This window comes from Thermobia domestica, chromosome 3 (genome assembly GCF_964235325.1).
Source record: "Thermobia domestica chromosome 3, izTheDome1.hap1.1, whole genome shotgun sequence".
NCBI lineage: Eukaryota > Metazoa > Arthropoda > Insecta > Zygentoma > Lepismatidae > Thermobia > Thermobia domestica.
The window spans coordinates 107,762,998-107,788,576 of record NC_137456.1 but is presented as its reverse complement, the minus strand read 5'-3'; the positions used below and the strand labels follow the sequence as shown (position 1 = coordinate 107,788,576).

At 34.1% G+C, this 25,579-nt stretch overlaps 1 protein-coding gene across 11 annotated transcripts in view; it reads right to left on the bottom strand.

Annotated features, from left to right (window-relative positions):
* The window catches only part of LOC145680652 (uncharacterized), a 407,115-nt gene that overhangs the window by 90,512 nt on the left and 291,024 nt on the right, over positions 1 to 25,579 (bottom strand). The window contains exon 4 of one of the 11 annotated variants that reach the window (XM_081751373.1): positions 20,870 to 21,299. The exons of 9 other annotated variants lie outside the window; for them this stretch is intronic. In XM_081751373.1, coding sequence (XP_081607499.1) covers positions 20,885 to 21,299 — 415 coding nt within the window. In that variant the 3' untranslated portion in view covers positions 20,870 to 20,884. Of the gene's footprint in view, positions 1 to 20,869; positions 21,300 to 23,773; positions 24,201 to 25,579 lie in introns of those variants that run through there. One more of the 11 variants, XM_081751374.1, reaches the window with a different exon arrangement.

The following is a 25,579-nucleotide window of genomic DNA, read 5'->3' as shown; positions in this document are numbered from 1 at the left end:
ACCATTATCATCTAATTGCCGTCTTCCTTAGCCTTAGTGCATAAAAATGGGATGTTAAATTAAAAACTTGAATACTCACGTGAAATTTAATGATTCCTTCTCGCCTAAATCTTCTAAAGCAAATTCGATAGTGTGTAAGGTATTTGAGGACACACTGGCAACAGTGAAAAAGACAACCATATACACTGAGTAATTGAACGTATCGACGATTCACTGATTTAATGTAATCACTATCAACCACAATAGCGGCTTTAATGTGAGACTACAAGCTGGTCAGAGAATCAATGCAACTGTGTAATGTCAGCAGTTGAGCCGTGTTCAAGAAAAACTCAAAACTCTGGAGCCAACACTTCTGAATCACAAAGGAGTCCTCCTGTTATAGGACAACGCTAAGTCCACGTGGCTAGGATGACCCGGGATACCATTCTACGCATTGGATATGAAACACTATTGCATCCGCCATACTTCCCGGACATTGCACCATCCGATTATCATCCATTCCATTTCTTGGACAATCACCTTAGAGAACGCCAGTTGAAATCCTTAGTAGAGATGCAAAATGCACTTGGTACCTTCTTCGCTTCACAGCCCACCAAATTCTATCGTAATGGAATCCATGGCCTTCCAGAACCAACGTTGGCAGAGTGTAATCGATGCTGACAGGGACTATTTTTCATCTTCTAGGTACGTCTTAGGTGACATATCGATGTTCTAATGTGGTGGGTGAAAAAGTGATAGAACTTTCTTGGTTACCTTTATAGATAGTCAGCAAAATATAAAAGCATTTGCCATTCTGCTGAAAACTATGCCGTACCGGGATAATACCATACAAATCAGCCATTGAGTGACTCTTTTCCATGTTCTTTTCTTTCCTTCCTTCCTTCGGAATATCTTAAGAGAAGAAATACTATCTGCGAAGCAATGCTCTCTATTGAGAGAAGTTTGGTTGAGGATTGTGTGAGTCTCTCAATGAACTCAAACATACACATCATATTGTATCAAAATCAATCACGTACGTAATCTTTTAACACAGCTTTTACATCGGGATAAGGAGTGGCGAAAGAAGTTCAATCTCCCATTGCCGATTGATTTTAAATTCAAGTAATGCAGATGATTGTGATGCTTCACAAAATATGACCACATTATTTTAATTTTTTTTACAGTAGTTTACATGGAACATTTTATTTTTTAATTAAAGAGGGAGAGGTATTCAGCCTTCATCAGTGGAGTAAATTTACCATTGTAACGAACCTTGTGCCGGTGACTGTTTGACACTTTTCTTAGTATAAAGCAAAATAAAGAAATACTGATTAATTTTAGTCAAACTATCATATGACACGGTTCTAGTTGCTGGAAAAACTTCGTAAGAAAAATACCTCTAAATGTGCAGGCTTCAATCTCCCTAAAAATGACTCGCAAATTAACCTGAATCAGTAGTATTCGTAATATACCAAATATAAGATACAGATTGAAATAAAAGAAAATATTCGATCTGAACTTTATTACAAAATTTTAAATATTTTTTTTAAAGATTTAACAAACTAACAATAATAATAACTTGAACTCTAAGAATGATTTAACTAATATAAAGCTTTAAATACGATTAAATATAATTGAACAAGAAGTTTATATTGATTGAAAAAATAGCAGTCAAATATAATAAATTACTTTTCGTTTTATAATTCAAAGTGAGAACAATCTGATCCCTCTTAACAATTTCAAAGGTTGCCTGAAAACAACCAGAATAGAAAGACGCCAAAAACTAAATCAAATGACCACGACTTTAACGGCAAATCTAAAAATCACAAAAATTTAAATACTAATAAACGCGTGAAGCAAACAAGAAGTAATAATTCGACGTCGAAGAACTTTCTTCCAAGATAAATTCCTAAGATTTAGTCTAGTAATCTAATAGTCTAACAAATCTAGCTACTTGGATTAGTAGGAAAAAGTATTAGCAGAATTAATAACCAGGGTTTATAGGAATTAAGGTTCTAATAACTACACTCAGGTTTATACTCACCAATTCAAGACTGCTCCATTCCACCTCTGGTATGGTCTGTCAAAATTCTCCTCTACTAGCCTCTACCCTTTCAAATTAGTTTTGTTAAACATACAACTCTTGGCTGAAAATTCGATATAATTAACGAACGCAAAATCAAATAACGAACGCAAAGCCAAAGGGTTGCTATTAAAATCTTCGTATTCTATAGATCACATATTTCCGTCAAAAGCGATCAGATGTATTCCACTAGGTACTCCCAGACAGACATTCCAGACAAACATTCCACGCAGCAACTGACTGGCTCACGGCTTCCGCACACGAGCGAGGCAGCTGCCCACGCGCAATCGAGCAGACATAACGTCATAATCTTAACCTTGAAATTGTCACAAACAAACTAGCTTCTATGTCCTTCGTTCATTTTTCTCATTACATAAGATTTTAACTTTTTTTATACAAAAATTAGGAATAACTTATACAATCAGAAGTTATACATTTTTCTCTTTCTTTCATAATCTTGTATATTCTTGAATATTAGTCCATTTTTTCCGATTCCGAACACCAGGATATACAGGATGTTCCAAAAATTAAAGGCAGCTCCTACTCAATGTAGCTGAGCATGCTACATTTCTCCCCCTCCGAAGAAAAAAAATTCCGAGAAGGATATTTTTTGTATGGCCACCAGGAATGCTCCACATTAATATCTCAGCTGGAAAAACTCATAAAAAAATGTATAACAAAAACAGGCATTAGTAAAATGAAACACTCTTGTACAATTACATTTAAACACTTCACAATACATTTAATATAACTTCAAATATAAACCATTCTCAAATTTAACTAGAAAATTTAAATTCTTTCATTATATAATATTTCAGATTTTAAAATTCTTTCCAAAAATTTAATTTTTAATTTCATTAAAATTTCAAAACATTTAGATCATGGTCTATTTTACAAATTAAAATTTATATTCCACACATTAAAAATTTTTATACCAAACGTATACAAATTATATCAAATCACAACAAATTAAAAATATTTTATTTACGTAAGATATCTTACTCCTATTACATTTATTCTTACCCTTACTGTCATTCATTTTCCAGAAAGCGATGAGAAAAAACCTTCTGATTGAATTTTTCGAAACCGTATTTAAACATTTCTTCTAGGGAAAAACTTCTTAACATCCGACACATGAACTCGCTTATATGAGTCTCGAGAATCATCAGCATCAGATATCAATAGGGTATTAGGAGTCAAGAACCTCCGAATAATAAAAGGTCCATCCCACTTAAAACTCAATGATTTTGTTACCTTATCAGCAAGAGAGGACTTAACATGGGATTTTATTAAAACTTGGTCGTTAACAGAAACCACAACTGGACCTCTAATTTTAGATAATAAAGATTTCCTCTTTAACCATGCTTTTTCCATGTTCTCAAGAGCATTGTGCCATAAATCAGCATTCTTATGCTTGAACAATTCTTGGTCACAAATCTTCCATTTCAATTCTAATGGGGTGTTCAAGGGACGTCCAAAATATAATTCGTATGGAATCGATTTGAGTCCTGAATGTTCGCATATATTCAATGTATACTGTAATACAGGTATAAATTGAGACCACTGTTGCTGTTTTTCCGCACAATAAGCTCTTAATGACGATTTCAAAATTTTTATGAATCTTTCAGCTAAGTTAGCCTCAGCATGGTATGGACTGATCCTAATATGTTCTATTCCTAGTCCAAATAAAAAAGATCTAAAATTGGCAGACACAAAGACTGATGCATTATCAGTAGTCAAGGATTCCGGAATTCCTAGCCTACTAAAAACATCCATTAACCTGTTACAGATAACAGTAGAATTCAAAGTTCTTAACTTTTCGAGAAAAACAAATCTCGAAGCATTATCCACCCCAATTAATATAAACTTAAAGGCATTAGAGGTCGGCAAAGGCCCTATAATATCGACCATTACATTATGTCCAACTCTTGTTGAGAATTTCGAAATTAATGGACCCATTTTCTTTTTATTATTTTCTTTAACTAGTTGACAGGTTTTACAAGTTCTGACATAGTCCTTAACGTCATTTACTACTGAGTCCCACGTGTAGCGTCGCATTATTTTCTTTAAAGTACGAAAAGTCCCGGTATGACCACCTGTCAATTCGTGATCGTGAAAGTACTCGATCACTAATTTGTGAAAATTCTTCGGAATTACTATTTTAAAAGGAAGGTTTAAGGCTTTACTCTTTTTCATTAATATGCCATTATTTAAAACATAATTTCTAATGTTCTCACCATATTCCAACCTTTCTATAATATTTCTCAACTCAGGATCTTCTTTTTGTAACTCCGGTAAGGGCTCTTTCACCATAGGCAATTGCCAAGAATTTGCCATTTTTAAATTCTTTTTCATTATAGCCATACCCACAGGTCCGTCCACTTGCACAAATTCAAATGGATCATACATCCGTGTCAGGAAATCTGCAACTACGTTATTTTGGGACCTAACATGTTGAATAGTAAATGAGAATTGACACAAAGTCTCGACTAAAGGACCATATTTTAACAATCTCTTAGAATTACCCAAAATCCAGGATAACGCCTTATTGTCTGTAAAGACCACAAACTCATTAATCAAATAATGGCGGAACCTATAAACTGCTTTAACGAGACTGATGAACTCAATCTCATAAATGCTCCTGTGTCGGTCAGCTTCCGTCAATTTTTTACTAAAGTACGATACAGGAATAAGATTATTATTCTCATCCATTTGACTTAAACAAGCTCCAATCGCTTTTCCTCCCCCGTCAACATGGATGAAAAACTTCTTGGACAGATCAGGAGTCCTTAATATAACATTATCTAATAATTCCTGCTTTAATTTATTTAAAGTTTTCTGATGTTCGATGGTCCATTCGAATTTTCTTTTTGTTGATTTTAACTCGCTTAATGGACCCATCAACTCCTGAAGACCACTACAAAATCGAGCATAATACGAAAACAGTCCACAAATTTTTTGTAATCCGCGCCTATTTCTAGGTGGAGGGATTTTCTTAATAGCTTCGACCCTTGCTGGATCAATTTCGATAGTATCACCATCAGTTACAAATCCTAAATATTTTATCTTTTTATAAAAGAAAGCACTCTTATCGGGGGAAACAGTAATTCCATATTTTCTCAATCTTTCGAGGACCATTTTCAAAACTTTTTTATGTGACTCTACATCAGATGTACATATTAAAATGTCATCAAAATAAGTTTTTACGCCTGGATCCTTCAAGTCACCAAGAATTTTATCAATTACCCTCACTAAAATACAACTTCCAGTCTTTATACCGACTGGTACCCTCGTATACTGAAAACTACCACGTGGGGTAACAATCGTGGTTATTTCGCGTGATCCCTTTTCCAGGTGCAACTGGAAATATTCTTTGGTAAGAATTTCTCGTAAAGAATTTCTTTCCCGCCAAACTCGTTAAACACTCTTCTAAATTAGGCGCAGGATAAACGTCATCCTTAATCAAGGAATTCGCCTTACAGAAGTTACCTACTATACGATGAGTTCCATTCTTATTTCGTACTAAGAAGCAACTACTTCCATAATCCGAATGATCTACCTCTGTCAAAATACCCTGAGACACAAGGTCATCGATACAATCATAAAAAATTTTTTCTTTATTTTTAGGTATCGGAAATGGATGCTCCTTAAATGGTTTTTGTTCTTTTAAATAAAGTTTAGCTTCAAAGCCTTGACAACATCCTATTTTTTCTGTTATGACATCAGAAAATTCAGTACGAAGACCATCAATGAATTCTAAAATATCTATATCTTTATATTGAAAATCCGAACCCGAATCTCTCAATATATCCTTAACATTGTCTTTTGAAAACGACTCCGTTTGCAATTTATCTTCAGGATCTATTAATTGTTTTTTATTTTTTTCACTAATTCATAGAATTTATTAGATTGCTCTAAATCCATATCTGAAGCTGCCGAATCACTATCACAGAAGTTCATATGAACCGCTGCAACACAGTCTTCCTTTCCTCCCACACATCGTTCCACTGATTCCTGTTCAAGTTCAGAAGAGGTAGCATTATTATTCACCACTCGACGACTCTTTATTTTCCTCTTCCTTCTCTTCTTTTTCTTCTTCACATCAACCTCTATTGTATCTCCCTTTCCATTATTGGGTGCAGATCCAAACTTCGTATCCGTATCTCCTTGATGCAAAAATGTGGAAGGAAACGATCTCGGATTCGCATCTCCATCAGATCCTTTTTCCAAAAACTGATGATAATCGGGTCTACGTTGACTATTTCTTAATCCATGTAAAGAACCTTTATTCTGAGCTGATCTAGATAAATTCACACAATTGGAATCCACAGAGTGTCCAATTAAAGTCTCTTTTTGTTCAGGTTGATTCAATCCAAAAACACGATGAATTTCTTCAAGTTGTGCTGAAGTAGGCATTTCCAATAGTTGCCGCTCAATGGTTGATAATTCTATATCACATTGGACCCCAACATCCAATGATCTTCTGTCATGATGAACTATCTGATTTCTTTCCAAATTCCCATAAGATCTTGATTGGCCAACCGAGTACCCCGATCTAAGTCCGTTTCTTATTGTCGAATCATCTCGAAAAAACAACGAAGTCGATTTCTTAGGTTTAAGTTCATTCCAACCTACACTTCCTCCATGATGGTCAACACGATCAACTGACTTAAATCCTGAATTCGAATTCTGAATGGATATTGTATCGTCTCTAAAATACAGGATAACTGATTTGCGATTACTACGCAAATTCAATCTTCCACGAACAAAGTCCACACTCGAAGAGGTACTTTTCAAAAATGGAGTTCCCAGAAGGCAATCACACGGCAAATCATTAACTACTAGAAAACTAACTCCCTCGAACCAACCGGAAAAATTTAGAGTGAGCTTAATCTCCTTACTTGATTCATAAAATGATCCCAAAGGTGCACGAATTACAATCGGAGTGGTTTCCTCAAGATAATGCACGACCCCACAACGTTCAACAACCGATAAAGTAAGTAAATTATAAGACGACCCGCTATCTAAACAAGCACGAATTAACTCATTATTAACGCGAACATTAACAAAGGTAGCTACTGTTCCGTCTAATTTCGAAGGTACAATATTCTGTTTTTCCGAACCCGTATTAGAATTCATTGATCGTCGCAAATTTTTTGAATGACTTTTACCAAAATCACATGATTCAACTTTACCTCTATTAACATTCAATGCTTTAGAACAATATTCTCTATCATTTTTCTTTACTAAAGCAATTGAAGTACCCGATGACTTATTTCCGATCCTTTTATTATATTCAACCTGATCTCGAAAGATTTTAGAAAATTCTAAAGAAATTCTTCTAAGTTCTTCTAAATTCCTAGGAATAGAAAGACCAAACATTTTAAATCTCACCGCGGGATTCATGCCATCAAGCATAATACGCATCAATTGTTCTTAATCGCCGTAACAATCCAAGATCAAAGCAGTATAATAAATATAATTAATATATTGATCAATAGTTTCAGTTAACCTTTGCTTCCTAAAGAGCCTTTCAGACATTAAAGCATGCCTAACTGATTTGTGATAAATTTCTCAAAAATTAAATTCTTGAAACGCGGCCAAGAAATATTGAAATAAATAGCTCGCTGAATTTCCTCCAGAAATTCTCCTTCACTTTTAGAAAACAAGGTACTATAAATAGCATTCAAAGGAAAACTAGTACTTTCAATGATTTGCTCTAAGTTGACCAACAAATCAAAAATAATATAGCTATTTTTTTCATCAATTTTCTTAAAATTCTTAAATTTCTGATCTAACAATTCAGCAATTTTTTTAAAAATAAACTGATCGCAATAATTGCCAGAAAACAACATTGGAAGCGGTTTAGGATTTAAGTCTCCTAACTGCTCTTTTCTTTTTGAACTACCCTCACACATCTGTTGATTACTGTTATTTATTAATACAGGGTTTCCTCTACTAAACAGATTAACAGGCGTAGAATTTTTTATTGCTGAAACTCTTCTATAATATTGTCCTAAACGTTGATATTTGTCAAATCCCTTACTCTGGCCCACAGGTTGAGAACTCTCAGATGGTAAGTTAAATTCTACCTGTCTATTAGCTATATTACTAACGCTCGAACAAACTTTTCCCAAAGGATTTAAATTACTAACACATCCTAACGGGGCATTACTATCAACATACTCAACTGAGGGAGCTTGACCAGATTCTGACTCATTCAAAAACAAATTTTTTCCAAAATGAAAACTATTTCTTTCCAATGACCTATTAACAGTTGAAGGAGGTTGTGCTAAACAACTAAAGTCTCTACTAAAAGGATTCTCTAAGCTGGAACTATTTGGCCTACAAAACATATCACGCTGACTTCTGTCTCCTCCTACATTTTCACTCGGGCTATTCAGCATTTCTCTATTTTCTCTTGGATTAAAAAATAACAATGAATCTCTAATCGGTGGCGTTAAACTCATTGTCGATCTATCAAAGATACTATCATTAAATCCAGTTTGATCAATTGTATTCCAATCAAAACTTGAATCTACCTCGGACATGTTTATGCTCACGTACTCCTCCGACATTTTCATTCCATATAAATTACAAAAAATAACTAGCCAAATACAAAATTTAGCAAAAATTATAAACATATAATATTACCAAAGCAAACTACAACTAAATCTAATCAAACTACCAGATACTACAGAAACTATCCCAAGGGCTCTAAAAATACACAATTCAATCGGATTTTGTTTCCTCGCTCTCTGGAATTTTCTCTCTATTCGCATGAATACTTTAATAAACCAGTCGTTAATCTTATAATTAAGAAACAATTCCAAAAAATGAAAAATTATTTGCCTTACAAATTTCAAGGAGAGATGCCGCATCAAACAAGAGGTGAGTTGCTGCGTGGAACTTGTAACGAACCTTGTGCCGGTGATTGTTTGACACTTTTCTTAGTATAAAGCAAAATAAAGAAATACTGATTAATTTTAGTCAAACTATCATATGACACGGTTCTAGTTGCTGGAAAAACTTCGTAAGAAAAATACCTCTAAATGTGCAGGCTTCAATCTCCCTAAAAATGACTCGCAAATTAACCTGAATCAGTAGTATTCGTAATATACCAAATATAAGATACAGATTGAAATAAAAGAAAATATTCGATCTGAACTTTATTACAAAATTTTAAATATTTTTTTTTAAAGATTTAACAAACTAACAATAATAATAACTTGAACTCTAAGAATGATTTAACTAATATAAAGCTTTAAATGCGATTAAATATAATTGAACAAGAAGTTTATATTGATTGAAAAAATAGCAGTCAAATATAATAAATTACTTTTCGTTTTATAATTCAATGTGAGAACAATCTGATCCCTCTTAACAATTTCAAAGGTTGCCTGAAAACAACCAGAATAGAAAGACGCCAAAAACTAAATCAAATGACCACGACTTTAACGGCAAATCTAAAAATCACAAAAATTTAAATACTAATAAACGCGTGAAGCAAACAAGAAGTAATAATTCGACGTCGAAGAACTTTCTTCCCAGATAAATTCCTAAGATTTAGTCTAGTAATCTAATAGTCTAACAAATCTAGCTACTTGGGTTAGTAGGAAAAAGTATTAGCAGAATTAATAACCAGAGTTTATAGGAATTAAGGTTCTAATAACTACACTCAGGTTTATACTCACCAATTCAAGACTGCTCCATTCCACCTCTGGTATGGTCTGTCAAAATTCTCCTCTACTAGCCTCTACCCTTTCAAATTAGTTTTGTTAAACATACAACTCTTGGCTGAAAATTCGATATAATTAACGAACGCAAAATCAAATAACGAACGCAAAGCCAAAGGGTTGCTATTAAAATCTTCGTATTCTATAGATCACATATTTCCGTCAAAAGCGATCAGATGTATTCCACTAGGTACTCCCAGACAGACATTCCAGACAAACATTCCACGCAGCAACTGACTGGCTCACGGCTTCCGCACACGAGCGAGGCAGCTGCCCACGCGCAATCGAGCAGACATAACGTCATAATCTTAACCTTGAAATTGTCACAAACAAACTAGCTTCTATGTCCTTCGTTCATTTTTCTCATTACATAAGATTTTAACTTTTTTTTTTATACAAAAATTAGGAATAACTTATACAATCAGAAGTTATACATTTTTTCTCTTTCTTTCATAATCTTGTATATTCTTGAATATTAGTCCATTTTTTCCGATTCACTTCAAAACACCAGGATATACAGGATGTTCCAAAAATTAAAGGCAGCTCCTACTCAATGTAGCTGAGCATGCTACACCATTCAACCCTAAAGGTTTTAATCCCAAAGTCTGAGTAGTGTGGGAAGCCTCAAACAAAACGTTCCTAACACAATCGAATATTTCTTTACGAAATTTATCGTGGAACTTTCAAAATAAAGCGGGAGATTAATCCATCCTTTGTTCTTTCGTAACGTTAGGTTCATCCAAAGGAGATGTTTTGGAATCCTTAAAGAAAGTATTGTGCATAGTGCATTAAAATTAAGCACCTTTTTAAAATAATATTTTTGTGGAACACATTTCTTAAACTTACGGAGAGGAAGGGAATTCACCCTTTCATCATTGGCAAATTTCAACATCAAGCTGTGGAGATCATCAGATCCCCTTTAAAAACTGTACAATACCTTTTGTTGAAATCGATTAATTTTGCTTAGACTATCCTCCAAAACTGTTTTGTGTGCAAATGTTCAAACATGCAGCATGGGATTGATTTTACCCCCTTATTCTTCATGAATTGTAACCCCAAACAATTGAGTTATTTCTGCATGTTGAAATAAGGCACATATCAAGTATAATTAAAATCAGTTAAGGTTTACAAGAGTTATTGTGAACAGACAGACGGAGAGATGGACAGCCACACACATGCCAATCGAGTTGAATTTTAGAAGCTTCGCTAAGGCTCGTTTCAACATATGATTTGGCAATGAAATAAAAAACGATATGGAAATTAAATGTTTATTTGTTAATTGATGTTTAGCGTAACCTTTTTAGCACGAAGGCTACATGAGAAGTGAACCTATAGTTTAAGGTGGAACGCGAACCACCGTAATGCGTTCAGATTTTTCATGAGCCGAATCCGGGACCCCATGCATCAAAGGAACGCGCACTAGCCACCAGACGGCTGAATTGTATATCTTGTGAGTGACTTGCTTTACTCCTACCGTGTCTTTAAATGGTACGTGTGAGCTGGGCCGAAGCTAGGGGCCTGACGGAGACCTGCTCCCAAATCTTTCACTCGCTCACAATTCTCTACATCGTTCGTAAACTTACACCACAGGTAGAGACAGTTCTCTCCTGAAATGTGGGAACACAGCAATCTCTACGCTGGAGATCGGCAGCTTTCTGCTCAGCCTCATTTTTAAAACAATACATTTTATAGACAATATTAAGATCCTGTTTATGCATCATTTGACGCTTATTGTCCTCCATTATTAAAAAATAAGAATCCTAATATTCCGTGTCTAGTTGCCGGAATGAATTAAAACAATTACTACGTTTGAACTCCACACACTAAGTTGAAGAATGACTGTGATAGGTTTAGTAAGAACGAGAGGACGGGCCACGCTACTGCACAATAAAAATTCCACCTGCCAAGCCAGCTGTTTCTGAGTCTAGCCAACAGACTTTCCTATGTTCATGGAAAAACAAGGCAAGAAAATATGACAACGATGACACATAAGTAATAAATAATTCCCTAATCAACTAGAATAGTGAACAATATAAAAGCAAATAACTCCACCATAGCCAACTGCAGGCCCTAGTTGAGAAAGGAGGAGTTAGCACGAAGATTGAGGACAGACAAGCTCCTCTTTAAAGCTAAAAGGAAAAGAAAAGAAGGCATAAGATCTAAGCCCATGAAAACAGAAAAAACGAAGCTTTCGGATGCGCATGGGTAAAAGAAAGCTAGTACATTCAACCATGTTACAGTGCTATAAGCCAATCCCCTGCTCACTCGTATCCCCTCAACGACTGAAAGAAACGGAAGAGAGTAGGCCAGACGGATCAAAAATACAACGAACTGCAGAGGTCAAGGTTCAGTGTGTATTGGCTAACAGAACGAAAGAGGTCTCAACGGAAAGGAATGGGAATTAGCCGAATTTCTGAAAGAAACAAAAAAATAGAGGGAAAGGGATAGAGGACATAGACAACTTTGATATGTTATACAGCAGAGTAGAAAGAAAAGAAGAATGAGCAAGAGCAGAAATAGCATGCATGCTCCACAAGAACCATAAACAAGACATCAAAGAATGGCAAGTTTATCAACGAAATAATAATGAACGAAAGGCAAACTTGACAATAATAATTGGGCATGATTTGGGCGAAGATGACACACAAGAGAAAAAGGAAGAATTCTATGAAATACTGCAAAGAACTACTAAAAGTACAGACTCAAACATTATTTTGCAAGGAGACATGAATGCAAGAGTTGGTAACAAACCCGAGGAATAGTGTGGGATAATAGAAGTACAAGGAGAAGAATGATTAAAAAGTAACAGAAGGAGATTATAATTATGAGAATAATAATTATTAGCTTTGTACGTATTATACGACCTCATCATAGCAAATTCATTCTACATACATGAAGAAGATTTAAGCAAAAACTAAAAATCGATCAGAGACTAAATGGTAAAGCAAAATGAAATGAAACATTTCAGTTTAACTTCCCATGATTATGCCTTATTAAGCCAAGGGAGACGATGATTAAGGCAAATGAATGATGATGAAATAATTGGTGGGAGGAAACGGGAGAACCACGAGAAAATCTACAACAAACTTACTTGGCAGGTGATCAAACCAGGGAACCCACGCACCAGAGGTAAGAATTCTACCACTGAGCCACCATGCCCCCTCCCGCCTCCCTAGAGATTAGAATATAATTACAAGATACATAAAGAAATATGTGAGAGACAAACGAGGTTCCGTAAGAGACAGCGATCATAAACTAGTAACTCTAGACATGGTACTTCCGAGAAGACAGGAACAAGAAACGAAAAGGAAGCAGAATGAAACAGATACGGACACAAGGAAGCGATTCAAAAGCTTCACACTAAAAGAAGAAACAAAAGAGAAAAGAATTCCAGGAGATAGTCCATACAGAATTGGAGAAAGCAAGTATCGTTTGCAAAGAATATTTAGAGGTACTATGGAATAAGTGGAAAAATACGTTAATATCAGCAGCGGAACAAATGTGTAGAACATATCCGCAGGGAACAAACATCTTGGTGGACACCAGAAATTAAGGCCGAAGTAGAGAAGAAGAAAGTGAAATGGAAGGGATACTTCACAGTAGGAACTTTAGAAGCTTTCGAAGCTTACAGAAGACAGACAAATAAAGTTAAAATAAAGACCAGGGAAACTAAGAAAGAAAAAATGAATGTAATTTGGCAGACAAACGGAAACAAATTACAAAGAAAACCAAAAACTATTATACAAAGTTCTAAAAAAAAATACGATGAAAGAAAGGGAATGTTCTTTAAAATTCATAAAGACAATGGAGTAAAATACTGACAAAATCAGACGAATAATGGAAAGATGGGATAACTATTTTCAACAGAAGAAGCAGATCATCAACAAAAGAAGAAGAGGGGGAAAGAGGAGACAGTAAACTTATAAGAAATCACAGAGACGAAAGATCGAAACATTACAAAAGAAGAACTAACAAGAGTAATAAGGAAAACAATGAAACTTAATTTTTGGTGCCAGAATAGTTTTTAAATGAGAAAAAAATATCTTTTTATCACAGTACGCATTATCATTAATAAATCACTACAAATGTATAATAACTGGTAGAGAATTATTAAATATGTACCTACAAATGTATAACAATTGATAAACATTGCATTATAAGAACAAAGCAGAAAGTACACTTTGATATCTGTAAACGTCTCCAATATTTAAGGATCAAAAGTCCAATGAAATTAATGCGGATATCCACTGAGAATTGACCCAGTGCATACACTGATATGTAACTTTAACATCAATTTTCGTAAACTCCTTGTCATTTCCGAAATAAACTTGTTTGCGAATTAAAATATATTGAAACTGAAACGCACAAGCTCAAATATCAGTAACAGAATTTCAAATTCCTTTCATTTATGATATAAGACACCGTCACTTAATGCTAGAAAGGAAACTCCGATAAAATCGAAATTGTTGTGAATGAAAATGAAACAGGGTTGAATTATGCGTGCATCTAAAATGAATTTAAAATTGCATCGTTGATTCAACTGCATTTTGTGGATGATTCATTAATGTGATATTCTCACGGCACAAGCGAAAAGTAGAACATACCGCGCACACCTGCATAACGTTAAATTCGTTACACATCCTTAATGGAAAACATAGGTAAGTATCTATATTTGAAATTACCTATTAATAAACAAGACCTCAACCACATCTGAAATTATATTAAAGTTTACACTTTTAAATATTTTTAAAATCCCATTCTTTGCAAATCAAACTTCCCTGGTTCTTTGTAGAGGAATTCCATGACTTGTCCCGGTATTCCAGGCTTTTTGCTACCCTGATGAAATATTATGTTGAACAGACCTTTGGTTCACGAGTTATTGACTATCAAAGTCGCATAAACTTTTTAAATTTTTTTTTTTAAATCATTAATTGCTATTTAGAACAACAATTAAAGTAAAATACACGAAACACACCTGTTAAACGTTAATTTCATGTTAAAACGTTAACCACTTGCAGTATGTATTTATACGAATAAAGGAAGATTTTTTTCTCTTTTTCTTCGCAATCGAAAATTGCATTTTTAGTCTCGGAATATAACAACTTCAGTTTATCGATGTATACAGAATTAGCCTTAAATAAGTCAACTACAAAAAATGTCTTTCATAGCGAATACGAGAAAAGTCTTTAAAGAAAGTTTACCCACTTAGCTCGAATTTTGGCTTTGCAAAAATTGAAGTAGAATAGCAACAAGTATGTACTAGAGTTTAAATCAAAAGTTTTATTACTTTCTGTGCTTCATAAAAGTACAATTTTGGAAAACTGTAAATTAAGACATCATTGATCTTAGAAAAATAATATTATAGCTGAAAGTCTTCATAATGTCTCTAGTATGTCATGCTTTTTACTAATAATATTAATTTGTATTTACTATCAAAATTTAATTTTTTTATTTACTATATTTCTTGCATTTTAACACACATTGAAACACTTTTATAATTATATTTTATGGTAAAGTTTATGAGTGTTAAACTTATCTTCAGATTCAAAACTTTTTGAGCAAATTATACAGTAAAATCTATTCTCAGTATGAATTGAGGAATGACATTTTAAGTTGCTTTTCCGTGTGAATGATCTGGAGCAAACGGAGCAGGTGAACGGTTTATATCCACTGTGAACACGCATGTGAGTTTTCAGGTTTCCTTTTAAAGCAAAGCTCTTAGTGCAAATGTTGCATGAAAAGGGTCTTTCGTTTGTATGGGTCCGGATGTGCCTTTTCAAATCACTTGGTGTCCAAAAGCGCTTCTTGCAGAAATCACACACATATTTCATACGACTCAGTTGTCCAGCAAGTTCCGAATCAATAGAAGTAGCTTCAATTTCTACGGCAGCGGTAGAGAAAATGAAGCTGTAAGGGAAATAAAAGGGAAATGCTCACATTACTATTACTATGGAATGTGCTATGCACTACTCCATTTCACTTATCATAAAGTAAATAATAGAACAGCATATCATTATTCTTAAACTTATGAGGTACACGAAGAAGAAACCATACTTACTATGGATTTTATTTTACTTATTTATTTCCAAGCTACATTTGAAATCAAGCAATCCATCTTGGAATATCATGTAAGGTAAGTGCACCAGTAGCTGACACTGCTCCAAAAGCTGACACTTTTATCGTACATTGTACATAATAAGATTATTTGTGATCATTAACAGATTTATGAACGCACAAACCTTTTTTGGTGATTTGGCAGCATTTTGCTTAATCGTGGTTAATTTGCGCCCCAACTGATAGAAGTATGCCGAAGTTGAATTACGTGTTATCAGGAAATATGCAGAAGTGAGAAGAATTCTTGAGAAATACGGTAAGCCTACTTCCCTTGTTACTCTTATGTTAATTTATGATTTTTTTCTAGTTCAGTAGCATGTTGAACATGTATTCTGTTGGTGAAACAGTGTAGTGAATTGCGGGAGGAAAATTTTGTTAAATTTCAAATTCTAAAATTTCAGGAGGGGGGGTGTCAGGTATTGGTGTCCTTTTGTGTATGGTTATTCCAGTAGCTGACACTGCATGTCAGGCATTGGTAAACAGCATAACGACATTAATTTATGAATTTCATACATAATTTACACGAGAAAGTAACACTTGTCTTCTGTTATCAATTTCACTAAATTTGGATGTCTCGGTCCAAAAGCTGACAGGGGCTGTCACGTACTGGAGCAACAAAATGTTGTTTTGTACCAAGACCTGACATGAAAAAAAAATCATTGAATTTGAGCAATGCAATGACGCAAACATCGTTATTTTACAAGAAAAAAAGTGTTTTGTGGTTGCTCTAAACAAATTCAAGACAAAAATTCATGACATGCTTTTCTTAACTTTTCATTGATTAGAACAGAGATAGATAGTGTTACTTCCTCCTCTTGTTGGAAAATTGGATGACCCGAGGTGTGTGAGCTTGTTCGAACAGCCAACAGTATTTTATCCAGGCACCTTAAGATCCATCCAGAATTCTTAACGCAGACGAGACTGCATTCTATGTCCAAAAGGAGATAGTGTTAATTCGTAAGGAAGAAGAAAATGTATACACATGCAAGCAATGATGGAAAAGAATGTATGATAACGCTAGTTATAGCTAGTGCTTCGGGTATTTTGGCTCCCCCCGATGGTTGTACACAGTTACAAACGAATACCAGCTTATGTAGTTAATATAGTGCCTAAGAATTGGATATTGGTAGATCTGAGTCAGGTTGGATGACAGGAGAGATATTTTTTTTGAATACATGACTAATGTGTTTCAACCATACATGACTAATGTGGCTTGAAAAATCGAATATCAAAACTCCTGTGTTGGTTTGGGTCTAGGTCAAAATCCCCACAGCCAAAATCCCCACACTCAAGAAATGTCAAAACGCCCACACGATCGGTCATAACTTCCACACAAATGGACAGATCTCCCAAACGCACGAACGGTCAAAACTCCCACACTCAAGAAATGACAAAACGCCCACACAATCGGTCATAAGTCCCACACAAATGGACTAAACAGCCACACATAGCAACGGTCATAATCCCTACATAAATGGACAAAGCTCCCACACAAATGGTCAAAACTCACACATGCAGAAATTGTCACAACTGCCACACAAATGGACAAAACCCCCACACAATCGGACAAATCCCCCACACTCTGAAATGATCGTGATTGCACGTCTTTGTTGCGGCCCTTTATGACGCCCACTTTAGTGTTTCTGTCATTAGAAAACAGTGCAAGAAGAATAGTTGCAACATCAGTTTAAGTGGAATAAAAAATGTTATTAAAAAGTGTGGGGATTTTGTCCATTTGTGTGGCAGTTGTGACAATTTCTGCATGTGGGAGTTTTGTCCTTTTGTGTAGGGGTTTTGTCCATTTATGTGGGGATTGTGACCGTTGCTATGTGTGGGAGTTTTGTTCATTTGTGTGGGAGTTATGACCGTTGGAGGTTATGACCGATTACCAATGTGGGGGTTTTGGCTGAGGGAGTTATGACCGTTCGTGCATTTGGGAGATTTGTCCGTTTGTGTGGGAGTTATGACCGATTGTGTGGGCGTTTTGACATTTCTTGAGTGGGGGAGTTTTGGCTGTGGATGTTTTGACCTGTTCCCGTTGGTTTTCCTTGATGGTCATGCATCGCATCTCAGTGAGCCTCTAAGCATTTTTTGTAGTAACAATGGTAACTTGTAGCTTTGTATCTGAATTCCACTCATGTTCTTTAACCAATGGATGTTTCAGTTTGCCATCCAGTCAAGAGCGCCTTGAAATGTGGTGTGCATCAGTGGAGCATCGAACATGACGGCAGAAAGCTGAGAAATGAAGACCTTGCATCTCTTTTGTAAGAAAAACAATGAAAATGTCAATTACACCAACTACAATACAGAATTTATTCAGAGCATGCGGTCTTAACCCATTCAACGCTGATAATATAGACTATCAAAATTTCATGAAAGGAGAAACAACTCTAGAATCTCTACAAGGAAACTAATCACGGCCACATAATTGAATTCTTATGTTTCCAAGAACAATGAATTGGTACTGAGAAAGTTAAAAAAAATCTCCGACAGTGATGTCACGTGGTTAGGCAACATACAATATAAAAAAATCCTTCTGTGAAAATCTATAAAGCTGCATGCAGAGAAGTGTGTAACGGATGTGATCCTCCACCCAGAATAGACAACGAATAAGTATAAGTAATATATCCCACGAAGAAATATCTACTCATCAAAATACAGATGAAACTATCAACATCAATTCCAACCATTTCAGAACCTACAGGAACTGACGTTCCTACGCAGGAACAAATTACAGAAGTAATTAAAATTTCTACTCATCAAAAAAGAAGTGAGGACTTCGAACACTACAGAAACTGACGTTTCTACCAAAGAACATGAAGCAAAGGAAAATACTCTAATTCCCTCACCATTTAAAAGAGCTTTATTTTGGCAGAGTGGAAGAAATATCATGAAAATAAGCGAAAGGAAAAGGAACGTATCCAGGGAGAAAAGAGAGATAAAGAAAGTAACAAGAATTAGCGAAGAAGGTCAAGGAAGAGAAGAAACTAAGTTCGACGGAAGGAGAAAATGTGGCATTTTCTTCGAGGAATCGTCCGACTCTTCCATTGAGCTTTAACTTGAATCTGACGGAAACAGTGACGATTGGTATCAGGGAAGGTTGTCAACTAGTGGAAGTGAGTCCGAGGGCAATTTTCACGTCAATGATTATGCAATTGTTTAGTACAAAAGTGAATATTTTCCAGCAAAGGCTTTGAAGACCGAGCAAAACGAAGCTTTTGTCAAAGTCATGCTGAAGACTGGATATGGCTGGTATTGGCCGAAATTTGAGGACAAGCTATGGTATGCATATGAAGACATTTTTGAAAAAAATCAATACCTAAATATGATTCCCAGATGGGTGCATATCTGATAGAAGAAATTGAGAAATACCATGTTAACGAAAGGTAAGAAATGTCTTGGAATTTAAAATGGATACATTTGAATAACTACCCAAAGAGCAGATTCTACCTATTATAAGTACTGTTACTTCTGTTTAACCTATACTTTGAAAGAATATTTGATGTTATTCTTACTAATAAATGATTTCATTTTACTGTCAGCTTTTGGTACATTACCATGTCAGGTATTGGATCATTGGTATTTTCTGTGTGTCAGCAACTGGTGCAAGGGGGTTATGTTCCATATAAATTTCGGTAACTCATATATGTTTATCTGAAGGTCTTATATCAATTGAAAACCTTTCCTTAAACTTAAAACTTTCAGTTATTAAAGCCATAATCATTTTATGTTATTTTATTTACAAACCAAAGCATTAGATTTAGAAAGGCATCCTTAAAGTGTCAGCTATTGGCGCTGTTACCTTACCGGTAGTTTTGAATGTTGTGACAAGATAAAAAACGCCGAAAATTACCTCACAAAGTCTTGTACATACGAAAGAAAACATGACGATCTATTGAACTTTACAAACTCCATATTCTTAAACCTACACAGAACTGCAGCGCAGGAAGGCATATGTTCTTCATCTCTTTTAAAATCGTTCTTAAAAACTCAAATATCAAAGCACAAAATAAAAGGATGGGCTTTTTTGAAATTAATCTGAAAGTTTTCTAGAGTTATATGCGGCCAAATAACATTTCTGCATTGGAACAAATGCTACTAAGAACAGATGGCAAAACACTAAACTGAAAATACGCCAATGCTTAAGCGCTTAAACTCCTTCAATTTTATTATTTGCTCTGAAAATGTCAATTTACCGTTTGAAGTTATATATTTGTTGATCCTTTGACATAAAGTTTCTTTTAGAATTCTACAAAGAAATATATAATACAAATAGTGCAAAGAGTCCTGACGACTTTTACTGCAGATTTACAGAAACTTAAGCTATAAAAATTTAGGCTCAGAAGTTTCAAGCAACCATACATTTATTATTTAAACAGAACTTATTATTTAAACTGTATTTTTAATTTACAAGTAAGAATCTTCTATACTTCGTTCTCATCATAATACTTATTCTATTATTGCATATTTTCGGTTACTAGTTCGTAAACTTAGAACATATTACGTTATGTAACACGCAATATTTTTATTGAGTGCTGCCAGATTTCTTTCAGTTCGGTGATGCGTGATCAGTATATCAGCACCTATAGCTATGTTTCTAATTTTTCTAACTCGGAATTCGCTATATCTTATTCTAGTAGCTCCATAACTGCCTCAACACCAAATATTCTGTTTTCCAACTGGGAACAGGACCACAGACCATGCGCAACAAAGACAGGCACTTTAACTGTACGACTGAACAGAACACTCTGTAACTGGAGAGTGAAAATTTACAGGTGAAATAGGTATCACTAATTAAAAACATTCGAAGACAGATTTAATAGAGACTTTCTTTTAGAGTAAAACATGTTTTTACTTTCTTTCTTTCTTTTCTTTTCTTTTAATTTTTTAAAATTATTATTTCAAAACCAATACAATTTATGGTACCAATACTACACCTTAAATCAATTTTTGTTATCTTCTTTAGACTTTTCTAATATCCAATTCTATGAAACATCATATGTATTTTAAACTTTTCTTCAGATTCAAAACTTTTCGAACAAACTGTACAGTAAAATTTTCCTTCACTGTGGATTAGCATGTGTTCATTTAAGTTACTTTTTCTGGTGAACTTTCTGGAGCAGATGCTACAGGTGAACGGTTTAAAACCACTATGACCACGCAAGTGAACATTCAAATAATACTTTTCTCTGAAACTTTTGAAACAAATGCTGCATGAAAATAGTCTTTCGTTTGTGTGGGTTCGGGTATGCCTTTTTAAATGAGTTGATGTCCAAAAACGCTTCTTGCAGAAATCACACATATGTTTCTTTTGACTCTGTTGTTCAGTAATTCCTACACCAATAGAAGTAGTTTCATTTTGTAAGGCAGGAGTAGAGAAAATGTAGCTGGAAGGAAACAAAAGAAAATGCTGCCATTACTATTTCTATGGGACGCACAATGCACTACTAAGTTTCACTTACCGTAAGTAAATAAATAATAGAAAAGCGTGTGGTTATCCTTAAATTTATAATGGCATTCACAAAGGATAAACTACATTTACTTTGGATTTAATTATTTTTAAGAATTCAGAATAATGTAATTCATTTTGTGAAGCTTATGAAGAGTCTTGAATTTTATGACAACATAAGTATAAAATAATACAAAAAGGTACGTCACAGAGTTTTGTACATATAGAAAGCATGAACATCCATTTGAACTTCAGAAACCCTATATACTTAAAAATATATAGAATTGCAGCGCACGAAGGCATATGTTCTTCATTTCTTTGAAATTCTCCTTAAAAACTTATATCAAAACACGAATTCTCAGGATGCGACTTTTAAACAAATGCTGTTATGAAAACATGGTAAACCACTAAACTGAAAACACGTCAATGCTTAGTACGCTTGAACTCCTTCAATTATATTATTTGCAGTGAAAACTTCAATTCACTCTTCAAGTTATATATTCGCTGATCCTCCGGCAAAAATCATAATGCTCTTAATGTTAGGTAGCAGGGCATGCTATGTTTGAAAAAACTGCACATACCTTCTTTGAACGTAGTTTTCCATCAAATATTTTCATATAAATGATCTGTTGTTGATTCTATTTAGATTGTAAATCTGGAATGAATGTTATGTTTAAAAGAAATAGGTATAGTTTAAAGTTTTTGAGATTATTAGATATAATTAAGAGCAAGGAGCTTTTTGAATAATTACTGAATAGAATAAAAAAATATAAGTAAGTAATCAGAACTTAGTTGAACAGTTCAAGAATTTAAAAAAAAAAAAATCATAACTAGTATTTTGTCCAATTACATTTTGAAGGAAGCAGTTGTAATTGCATCATTTAGAATTTTAGAGAAAAAATATATTAATATACAAATAAGGCAGAGAGATCCGACGACTTTTGCTGTAAATTTACAGCAACTTAAGGCACAAAAACTTAGGTTCTTAAATTTTAAGCAAAAATGCATTTATTTCTCTTCTCTCATCATTCTGTAGATATGATGTTTCTGATATAATAATAATAATAATAATAATAATAATAATAATAATAATAATAATAATAATAATAATAATAATAATAATAATAATAATAATAACAACAACAACAACAACAACAACAACAACAACAAATATCTTGGTACAACATTGAAGAGGCAAAATAAAATTGCGTTCTTCTCTAACTTTATGTTTTAATCATAATGTTCTATTAGAGAAAAGAAGAGTAGAAAATCCAAGAGTATAATACTTTTAATACAAGAGGGCGAGAACAAATACCCATTTTAAGTCTCCCATGCGGAGAATGAATGGTTTATACTGTACAGTTGACAGGGTTTGACTTAAAGATATTTTGGGATATCGGAGGCCATATATATATATATATATATATATATATATATATATATATATATATATATATATAAACAATTATATTGAACTTAAAATATACATAAGTATATTGCTTTCTTTAAAAGTATAAATTATAGAACATTTTATGGACAAGACTGTAACTGGGCCCAGATACTGTGGAGTTGCACAAATAAGAAAAATAAACACACTGCTGAACAAGACTGCACTTATTTAATATAAAAACACATTTACACGTGATGTTTCGATCTTCTAGCCAAGATCCTCATCAGACGTACACTCTTGGCTAGAAGATCGAAACGTCACGGGTAAATGTGTTTTTATATTAAGTAAGTGCAGTCTTGTTCAGCAGTGTGTTTATTTTCCTATTTTTATTCGCAAGACGTTGACTATGATTGTGTGCACAAATAAATAAATAAATAAATAATAAAACAAATCTTCTCATTTAAATTATATTTTTAATTTACAAACAAGAAGTTTCGCTACTTCGTTCCCTTCATAATAACACAATACGTATTTTATCATACGCATATCAATTCTCGCTTACCAGTTCCCGAACTTGCAACATATTGTAATGTGTATAATACGCAAGTATTTTTACCGAGCGCTGCCAGATTGCTTTCAGTTGGATGATGCGTGATCAGCATATTGGAACCTATAACTACATTTCTAATTTTTGTAACTCAGAATTTGCTATACTGTGTTCTAGTAGCTCCATAAATGCCTCAACACTAAATATTTTATTTTTCAACAGGGAATAGGACTATGGACCACATGCAACAAAGACAGGCACTTTAACGGTATGACTACTCGGAGCACTCTGTAGCTAGATAATGAAAATTTACGGGTGAAAAAGGTATCATTAATTGTAATCATTTGAAATCCGGTTTAACAGAGTACTTTCTATTACAGTAAGACAAAGTTTATTTTCTCTTTTCTTTTTTTATTATTATTTAAAAAATATTACAATTTATGGTACCAATATTACACCTTAAATCATAATTTTAGTTCTTTAGATTTTTCTAATCTCCAATTCCATGAAACATCATATGCATTTTAAACTTTTCTTCAGATTCAAAACTTTTGGAACAAACTGTACAGTAAAATTTCCTTTCCCTGTGGATTAACATGTGTGCATTTAAACTACTTTTCCTGGTGAACTTTCTGGAGCAAATAGCACAGGTGAAAGGCTTAAAGCCACTATGAGCACGCATGTGAACATTTAGATTTCCCTTTTGCTTGAAACTTTTCAAACAAATACTACATGAAAATGGCCTTTCGCTGGTGTGAGTTGAAAGATGCCTTTTCAGACAATTTGGAGTCCAAAAACTCTTCTTGCATAAATTGCACACATAATTTCTTTGGAATTGTTCACTAAATTCAATTTCGGTCGAAGTATTCTCATGTTGTGGGATACTGGCAGATGAGATGGAACTGCAAGTAAAATTTGAAAGATAAATTGTTAGTTTCTCTCGTGAGACAATTAATATTGGAATTTATCCCATTTTTAAATGAAAAAAAAAAAAAAAACGGAATACTTATAACACTATATCATGAACAATATTAACTAAATTTATTTGCAATTTGATGCATTGTGGAACTGTGGAACAATATTGTCTCTTTAATTACAGCACCAAGTAATTGCTAATTCAAGTAATTGCGAATTCAAGTACAAAATTTAAAGGAATATGCACCAGGGCTACCAGATATAAGTTACCCTCTAGGCTTCTACGTTACCAATCTCTCCATCCTCCTATGTTGCTAAATTCACTCCAGAAAAAGTGTAAGCAGCTTTGGAACTTCGCATATTCTTTTATATTACTGTTTTGACTATGAGTGTCCAGAGGCAAATTGCGCCAATGATTTCTTTCTTTTGGGAGGGGAGGGAGATAATCTTTAATTGGAAACAGCGCAATCGAACTTTAGTTACACTATAATACTGCTTTTCAGAACGCTACATTGAATAAAGTTTAGTTTACAAATCAAGTTATCTTCGTTTTATCACAACCAACTTTGGTCTGCTCTACTACCTTTTTCTATTTTCGGTGGGAGGGGAGAGAATGGTACATTTGAGTTGCGCGCACACACACACACACACACACACACACACACACACACACACACACACACAAAAAAAAAAAAAAAAAAAAAAAAAAGGAACTGCTGGTTTTGACCTAATCGCACGCGTCCCAAATCAGATGTTCATACACGAGGAAACATTGTGGATTTTAACCTTACAGCGTGCACGTCTTGTTAGATCGCACAACTAAGTGCATGCTGTACTTTTATCTACACTGCAAAATTATTGTGTCTTTGTAAGAGGAAAGAGGTCATAATAAAAGCAAAATGCCACTTGCAATTAAATCATAAAAAAGAAAAAATGAGAGCATTGATTTCACATTATATATATATAGTATATAACAGGGGTTTTCAAACTGTGAGGCGCGCCCCCGTGGGGCGGCGCCGAAGGTTGTCAGGGGAGGCGCGAGACTTTAAAAGATCCTACAAAGGAATATATTTATAATGCAATACACATACTTAAGTCTGCATCCTCCTTTTTTAGTAATACATATTGGACTAAGCCTTTGTATATTACCTCTGTTCCACATGTGAGATGCGATCAGGGATGACCTTTTCCTCTTTGGCTTAAAGATATATAATGCTTGTTAGATGGCCACTAACGATCGTCTACTTTTATCTCTGTAGAAAATAGTGTCTTCTTAAATGTCTTTGAAATTTCCCACGACGCCTAAATTTTTCTTTTTCTTAATTTTATGTTATTATTTTTGGTACGATTCTTGAATTTTATTTAA